Source organism: Lathyrus oleraceus, chromosome 6, assembly GCF_024323335.1.
Source record: "Lathyrus oleraceus cultivar Zhongwan6 chromosome 6, CAAS_Psat_ZW6_1.0, whole genome shotgun sequence".
NCBI lineage: Eukaryota > Viridiplantae > Streptophyta > Magnoliopsida > Fabales > Fabaceae > Lathyrus > Lathyrus oleraceus.
Window position 1 is genome coordinate 25499745 of NC_066584.1, and position 9502 is coordinate 25509246.

Here is a 9502-nt window from a genome sequence, read left to right on the forward strand (position 1 = left end):
TAATTTCATAAGTTAAAAAATCAAAGAATCAAAATTGTAATTAAATTAAAAATATAATTAAAACAAAATATTTTATGCCAAATTTTAATAAATATATATATTTTTAAAATTATTATTATTATTTTATTTTATTATAATAATAGTAATTATTATTATTATTACAAAAATGAGGAGCACACAGTTTATAACTTTTGTTGAGATTTACGAGGAAAGAGTACAAACATTTCATAAGTAGTTCAGTTTAATTTTTATTTTATTTTCTTTTTCTGTGGGCTTCCAGGCAAGAGAATCTAAACAATCAAGTGTCCCAATGAAAACATGTCACCGAGTAAAATCGGCCAAACCCTCTCTATTATTAATGTTATCATCATATCATTATTTTATTATTTATTAGTTTAATGTTAGTTTAGTACTTATTCTAAACTTACATTTAAAAGTTGTTAAAAAAACTTTTATTATTAACCGTATAAATATTAAAAGTTATCTCAAATAGGAATCTCAAATAGTTAACTCTAAATATTTCTTGACCTATAAAAAATTAAATTCTAGAAATTGATTATCATACATAAAATACATATTATACATTAAATTCAAGAAATTATTGAGACCCTACAAAGGTTCCTAAAGTGAACGTGGCCTTCATTTTCTCCTTATAAAACCTAATCACATTTCAATTCCGTGTGCTTTCAATAGGAAAGAAAAATCAAAACCAAAACAAGTGTTCCAATGGTTTCCACTTTCCAACCAAATCATCATCACTCTCTTTCTTTTTGTCTCTCCCTTTTATTCACTAACAACAATTCCCAACCAAACCTAAAAATCACGCCACCAAAATTCCTCAGATCCTCTTCTTCTCTTACTCATTAAAAAAATGGCCTTATAGTAGTAACCATAATTTGTTCAACCATTTTCATTTTCATTTTTCCAATGGAAGAAGTGAAACAAAACATGTTATTTGGAAAGTACGAGGTGGGAAGAGTACTAGGTAAAGGAACATTTGCAAAAGTGTTCTATGCCAAAGAAATCACCACGGGTGAAGGAGTAGCAATTAAGGTTATAGAGAAAGAAAAAGTGAGAAAAGAAGGCATGATGGAACAAATCAAACGTGAAATCTCCGTCATGAGTTTAGTAAAACATCCAAACATCGTCAACCTTAAAGAAGTCATGGCAACAAAGACAAAGATCTTGTTCGTGATGGAGTATGCTCGAGGTGGCGAATTATTCGACAAACTCGCCAAAGGGAAATTCAAAGAAGAAAACGCGAGAAAATACTTTCAACAACTTATTAGCGCGGTTGATTATTGTCATAGTCGCGGCGTCTCACACCGCGACTTAAAACCAGAGAACCTTTTACTCGACGAAAACGAGAATCTTAAGGTCTCTGATTTTGGTCTCTCGGCGTTGCCTGAACAGGAACGCCAAGACGGACTTTTACATACTCAATGTGGGACTCCGGCGTACGTTGCGCCGGAGGTTGTTAGGAAAAAAGGTTATAACGGTTTTAAAGCCGATACTTGGTCATGCGGTGTTATTCTTTATGCTTTACTTGCTGGTTTTTTACCTTTTCAACATGAGAATTTAATTTCCATGTATAATAAGGTTTTCAAAGAAGAATATCAATTTCCACCATGGTTTTCATCTGATGCAAAGAGGTTAATCTCGAAGATTCTCGTGGCGAATCCGGAAAGAAGAATCAATATTCCTTCGATCATGAACTCTCCATGGTTTCGAAAAGGTTTGAATTTCAATAGTACTTCAAATGATGATTTGGATTTGGAATTGGATATAGAATCAAAGGTTAATTTGATTGATTCTTCCTCACCTGAATTCTTCAATGCTTTTGAGTTTATTTCAACTATGTCTTCTGGTTTCGATCTTTCGGGTTTGTTCGAGGAAAAGAAAAAAAGAGGTTCGGTTTTTACTTCAAAGTGTTCGATTTTAGAGATTGTGACAAAAATCGAAACCGCTGCGAAAAGTTTAAGGTTTAAGGTTAAGAAAATGAAGGAATTTAAATTGAGGTTACAAGGGAATGTTGAGGGGAGAAAAGGAAAGTTGGCCGTTACGGCGGAGATATATGAGGTGGCGCCGGAGCTTGCGGTGGTTGAATTTTCGAAATGTTCCGGTGATACTTTGGAATATGTGAAGTTGTTTGAAGATGAGGTAAGGCCTGCTCTCAAGGACATTGTTTGGTCGTGGCAAGGGGAGTGATGCCACGTGTAAGGGTAACATGGTCCAATCAATGTCATGCCTAAGATTCTTTGAATTTTAGGTGTATAAAATATATTAATCATATGTGAAATTTGTGTATAATATTAATGTGGTGTATAATATATATGAGAGAGTTTGGGGCTACTCTTTAAGCTATAGTAACAAATTTTTGTTTTTTGTATTTGATTTTGGCCTCTTTATTATTTTATATAAGTAGCTTTGAATCTTATGTAGATTTAGATGGTATATGATTTTGGTGAGACTGTACATACTCTACAAATGTAATAATTAGATTAAATTAGATTTAGAATTGCAAATTAACTCATCTTTGTGTCCAGTTTTATGTTTTTTTCCTATGTAGTCTAGGAATCTACCTTTAAATAGTGAATAAAAATGAATGTCTCTCGCAAATGTGAACTCGTGCTCTTATATTATAATATCTTTATAAATTATGTTTAACTGAATTATGTTTGTTTAATTTTGATATTTAATTAATTAATTTATAATTAATATTTTGATTTTGATTTTGTTCTCTTTTCAAAACATTATTTAAGTTTGGCTGAGACCCTCATCTAAATGATTATGTTGAAGACGATTTTTTTTTAGTTATATATCTTAAACTACTTTAAATAATGTTAAGTAGGAAGACTTAACTATTAATTTAAAAGTTTTGATATCAACAATAACATCCTAAATAAAGTATAGTCTTGAATCAATATAGTGCATACATATATGGTATCTCTATTCATCTGAAAATAATCAACATGAATGGGATAAAATGTTGATATCTCAGTAGAGTCCTACTAAACCATAAATTTTTTTGTCTCTTTTTTAATATTATGCTAATTTCATTAGTATTATACCAGCATATCAGATAAATATAAATAATAAGGAAACGAGACTATCCAACCTCATACAATATGTGAATGTCAATACACACGATCTATAAATCATGTAAAACATGAGACAAATATCATCATGAAACATCCACTACTAAACCATAAGTTTTTTTGTCTCTTTTTTAATATTATGCTAATTTCATTAGTATTATACCAGCATATCAGATAAATATAAATAATAAGGAAACGAGACTATCCAACCTCATACAATATGTGAATGTCAATACACACGATCTATAAATCATGTAAAACATGAGACAAATATCATCATGAAACATCCACTGCCGACTAGTACTCCTTATTTCTGAGACTAGTTTTAAGGAACCAGAGACTTCATACTAATCATTTTCACTAAGGCTACAGTGTGACCTACCACCTTTTCCACCGCTTGCTAGTACTCCTTATTTCCGAGACTAGTTTTAAGGAACCAGAGACTCCATACTAATCATTTTCACTAAGGCTAGTTTTACGGTGTGACCTACCACCTTTCCTGGATTATCCTCCTAATAACGAACAACATTCATGATATCCTCTGCGAGTCTCAACACCCATCATATGTATTACATTTTATTTCTTTCGAAATCAATGTTATTGATACTTACCATATCAGAATACGACTATGTATCCAAGAAGTCTTACTAGTGTACTCTTAATCTATATTAGTGTTCCTCACATCATTGTTTTATCATTTTTAGGTTAACAAACAAGCACTACATAATCAACATAATTCGTTAATTGGTTAATACTACCTAGGGGTGTACGTGGGCCGGTAAGGGTTGGGTTTAGTCAAATCTAACATTCAATTTATATAGGACACTCTGGTTTGGGTGAGGTAAATTAACCACTTGTTACACCAATGAATCGGTTTGAGCAAACCCACTAATTTTCGGATTGAGTTAGGTTGGATAGTATGTTGCCCAAATAATTTTTCTATTTTATTAATATTAAATGACTAAATGACGAGTCATCGTATTTCTTTTATAAAAATACTCAATATTTACATCTTAAAAAAATTAAAAAAGTTATTTTTTACTATTTTTTAGCATCGTAAAATAATAAATGATAACATCAACTAATAAAATTTATCATAATTTACTAGTAAGAAACTAAAATTGCATGACATAAAATTGTATTAGGATGAGAATAACCAAAGAGTGAAACATCCAAAATTAGTTAAAGTCATAATTTATTAAAATAGTAAACATTGAAGAGACTAAAATTGCAACAACTAAATTAATTGTCATCAAAATAATTAAAATTGTAATAATAAATGTTTGATTAATGGGTCAGTGGATATTTTTGGTTTGAGTCTGGTTTTACGCGAAACACGATTTTTTAATGGTTTTTTTTTAAACCCATACTCACCCAATTATCCAATCCAACCCACTTTTTTGGATTTTTTTAGTGGGTTTGATCGAATTTTGTGGATTGACCCAACCCATGCACACCCCTATTACTACCATTTAATCTTGGCGAAGCACAAGTATTCTAATCCTTTTAACAACAAAACATCGCATATAAGCATGGTAAGTGAATACGTAGACTACGACCATCCCGTAATGGGCATAACGGCCTTGTAGTCATGCCTAGCCCATTCCTCATATAAAAATACATAGGCCGACTGTAACACCTTAAATCCACAATAAAAAAAATTCTTTTTTATTTATAAAACAATGTGAAATGTAATAGAATGCGATAAACGCACCACATAACAAATTACTAAACTTTTATTTAAATATGGGAAATTCAATCCAAAAAATAATAGTAAGACATGATAATTCGGTTCAAGTCAAAATAAAACAAATGATAAAAGATCACAGCCTGATGTTACAATATCAGAACTACTATTCGCAAAATAAAATATCTAGCTGACTTAAGGTGCGACGAACATGAAATTAAACAAATGTAACTCGGAGAGGCCATATACACCATCCTCCATAAATAATCATCCACTATCGTTCCTCATACTCAGCCTAAGAATAATCTTCATAAGGTCCCATATATGGCAACATAGAAACAAAGAAGGAGTGAGAATATATTTTATAATTAAATGGTGTAGAATTAGTAAGGATAGTACGCAATACATCATTTGCAGTTAATAAAAATTACACGATTTCACAGACACTGACAAGATTAACTATGTAATGTCCATCTTCTCTACTTCCATGCATGTGGTATCATCATTAGATTTCATAGTTATTTTACTAAAAATCCTAAAACACCATACCGAAGTCCTAAACATCGGAATGAAGTCCTAAACACTAGACCGAATTCCTAACACCAGACCGAAGTCCTAACCTAACTCCGATATATATGATGCATGAATGCTTTCAAAAAAATGCAGACCATTCAAACCTCCAACACCAAATTTTAACACTGTCGGTTAAGGCTAACACCGGTTCTTGCGAACCTAATAAAACCTCTAGATGGCTAAACACCAGTTCTCGTGAACCTTATAACAATGTTTCTTTAAGGTTTGGTAAATATTTTCAGGAAGCTCGCAAGATTTGTAGTGTTGTGACTGGTGGTGAAATATTCCAGTGAAAAGAAGGAGGTTCTTCTCTCCAAGGTCATCTTGATATTTTTATTTGGAAGTCTACAGACAAGTTAGGAGTTCTTCTCAATATTCAGATAGTTCATCGTTTAAGAAATCGATGGGATCAGGGGTGATTGCGACACATGAAAATTGTGAGCAGATTGGTGAAGCTGGAAGATTCAAGAAGTGAGAACCGAGTAAAGATTTGCAGAGAGTTCAACATAAAGGTTGCGTACAAGTCAATATCCTGATAGGAGTTATATTTTTCTCGGTATTATTGTGGATTAGTGATTTTATATACTCATGTAATATTTATCAACACTTAGTGGAATAACAACTTTCAATGGGAAATCATTGGAGAGTGGAGTAGGCTCCTTCAAGGACGATAGAGTCAAACCACTATACATCCCCGTGTACTCTCTCTCTCTCTCTCATTTAATTTTTGTAGGCTATTGCATGTTTAGGTTTTTGTTTCTTAGCATAGTTTATCCTTAATTCCTATTGCTAGCAATTTATTATGTAAGTGTAGGTTTTGTTATAATAAGAACCTATTTGTGTTTTAGTACTGATTAAATTATGAAAACAGTGATGTTAGAATCTTGTCGCAATTACTATTTTGTAAGGGACATATCTCGTATGAATTACAAAGTGTCAATTCAATATAGCTTTAAACTTTGTGTATTACTGTCTTTGAATGATTAGGATAATTGTGAATTATAGTATAATTACAATTGTGATTCCTTCCAAAATAAGCATAACATCTCTATTTTCGTAAATCGCTTTCCTCAATGTCGACTCTGATTTTTCATTTTGAAAAACGGTTAAATTTTCAAAAACGTCTATTGAAACTCTTCTAGGCAGTTTATTTACTCCATATTCCTACCTAACACATTGAACCCCCCTCTAGACCGTCTCATCCCATATTCTCGCCCAACACATTTGTCCACCTTCAAAACTGCCATAGATTTTTATATAGTTTTCTGTTATTTAATATATCATATATGTCTACTATTTATGTGTTTTCTATTTTGAATTTCTATTCTTAAGGAGACATATGTTGGACCACATACTTAAGTCAATGTGTTCAGCAGCTTAAACCAGAATTGACGAGTAATTGATAAACAAGATGATAGATCATAAAACAATAAAAGAACACAAATAATTGTTAACTCAATTCAGTGCAAACAACACCTACATCTGGGGATGTTCCAACACAAGAAAGGAAATTCACTCTTTAATATAATAAGTATAAAGTGTCTTAGATGAACAACTCATTGTTCAACACCCATCTTCTTAATTCTACCCGTGTATTTCTATTTAGGACCCTCATAAATATGAGAATCCATCTCACTTTCTCTTAATCATTAACTCTAGTTATCACTATAATAATCAAAACATTGAATGTTGAATTACAACACAACTAACAAACCAAACTATATGCCTTTAGATATGAATGTAGGCGCTAGAGCGGTGCACAAACAACAACATAATAAAAGACTCAAAATATAAACCCTAACACAAACGTCTTTAATGCTTGCACACATCAAACATTAGATTTGTTTTCTCTCCTATGGACATAAGATTTGATCACGCCTAAAATATAAATGCAATTTTCTGGCCTTTTCTCCAATGGACTTAAGATTTGATCACGTCTAGATTTTTAGAGGATTCTATTTTTATTTGTTTTTCAACAATCTCCAAAAAGATTTGATTTGTTTGAATTCAATTTTAAATCTCTAGCCGTTTTGATTCGATCCTTTTAAATTGTCAAACAGATCTAATTAATGCATTGTTAAAAGATAGCAAAATATCTCTCCTGACAAGAGGCAGAAGTTGCACACATGCTGGAACATGGTATCCCACATGTGTCCACTTCTTCACAAAAACAACTTGAACACTCCATATTATTTTGCATAATGCAGTCAATCTAAAAGGAATAATATATTTGATGATTTTGTCTTGTGGGATCTTAGTTTGCAGTTTTGGTGTTTGACAATAACCCTTAAAAGAGTTTTGTGTCTCGGAGAAATTTAGTGTATGTCTATTGATATTTCGTAGATATTAACACTCATTACAAAACTATCTGTGATTATCATCAATTAATTTTTGAACATTTGAGATATTTGAACAATCTCAATACCAAAGATAAGGGGTAAATGCCGGATTCCAATTGTCTTATGATATTTGTAATGCTGGCTTATTAAATCCTTCAAGAAAAAGCCACGCCTATGGGTGCAAACGGGAAGAGCCAAATCCTTCCCTTTTTGAAATAAACTAAATTAAATCAAACAATCTTAAAATGGTTATACCCCTATCATTCTCTTTGTTTTCCCTTTTTCTATTTTCATTGTCTCTCCAAAAAAGCCTTTGAAATGTCACGATCAATCCTATTATACCATTGTTTCTTCTTCACCATTATTGCACATTCAAATTTTAAAATAGAATGTTCAACATCGGATGTATTGGCATCTTTTATCTCAGCCAATAAAATCACGACATCATTACTATTCCATATCTAACTTTTTGGACAGCCAAATAATTGTCTTAGTGGGTTTGGAGATAAGGTTGGTGGATCAATTCATATCATTATCAGAGTTAAGGAGGTGTCATGTGGCTGGCACGTGAAGATGTTTTGTGTTTAATTGGAGAGGAATAATGTGTTGTCTGTCTGCAGTTCAAGGAAGAACATCCATTGCATGCAGTTAATCAGTTACATCCATCTAAGGTTGGTGTCTAGAAAACTTTGTATTATGAATTTTGTGGTGGAGATCATCTATAATCTACAGAATAGTGGACCAGAATAACAGAATATAAACATCCAGAAGGACTATAAAACAAAACCAATATTTTATTATCTTTATTATTTTTAAAATAATAAGTAATAAATCCGTGTCTACATATATCATATATTTTTGAATCAAATATGATTTTGAACGCGCATTTGTTTGTAGACTGTCATAAAAATATAAAGTTAAAAAAAAACTCTAAATATCAAGAATAATATAAGTATAAATAAAAATTATTAAAATTTATATTAGATATATTAATTTTTTTAATTTTTTTTTCAAATAAGATAATTATTTTATAAGAGAGAATACAATTTTTAAATAGCTATTTAATTTTTTTAATAAGCTCCCTTAATCTTTGGATGAGTAATAAAGGTGTTCTTGTTTATAACAATAATATTTTTTTCTTATAAAAATATTTTAATTAACAATATATATTTTTCTATATATAAATATTAATTTTATTTTGACACTATTTATAAAAAAATTAAATCAATAGTAAATTTATTCTCGTATATAAAAATATTTGTATCAAAATATTATTTTTGTTTTGATAATATTTATAAAAATATTTGAATCAAAAGGTATTCTCGTTTATAACAATGGTATTTTTTCCTATATATAAAAATATTTAATCAATTATGTATTTTTTTCCGTATATAAATATTAATTTTATTTTGACACTATTTATAAAAAATATTTGAATCAATAATAAAGTTGTTTTCATATATAAAAATATTCGAATCAATAGTAAAGTTGATAATTGAATAGTAAAATTGATAATTGAAATAGTAGTTTCATTTTTTCCGATTCAAAATATTTTCACAATATGAGAAAATGAAATTTACTAAAATTTTATTGACTCATTAAATATTTATCTCAGTAGTTGTTAATATATAATATGTTGTATATATAATATATTTAATTTATTTTTATGTTAGACCATTTTGATAAAAATTATGGTAAATATTAAGATAAAGATTGAATTTTTGTAAGTTTCAACTGTTTACTGTTTTTTTAAATGTTTATTAATAAATATATTTTGTTGATAAATAAAATTAAAAAAATAATTG

The 9502-nt window shown here is 30.1% G+C and overlaps 1 protein-coding gene across 1 annotated transcript; it reads left to right on the forward strand.

Annotated features, from left to right (window-relative positions):
• Positions 1–668: 668 nt before the first annotated feature.
• On the forward strand, positions 669–2529 carry LOC127091217 (CBL-interacting serine/threonine-protein kinase 25). The gene has a single exon (XM_051029784.1). It carries the CDS (start codon positions 928–930, stop codon positions 2206–2208), a length of 1281 nt encoding a protein of 426 aa, XP_050885741.1. The 5' UTR covers positions 669–927; the 3' UTR covers positions 2209–2529.
• Positions 2530–9502: the final 6973 nt, after the last annotated feature.

What these genes read in the sequence shown, in the direction of transcription:
- LOC127091217 (XM_051029784.1), top strand. Translation starts at nt 928, where the DNA reads ATGGAAGAAGTGAAACAAAACATGTTATTTGGAAAGTACGAGGTGGGA.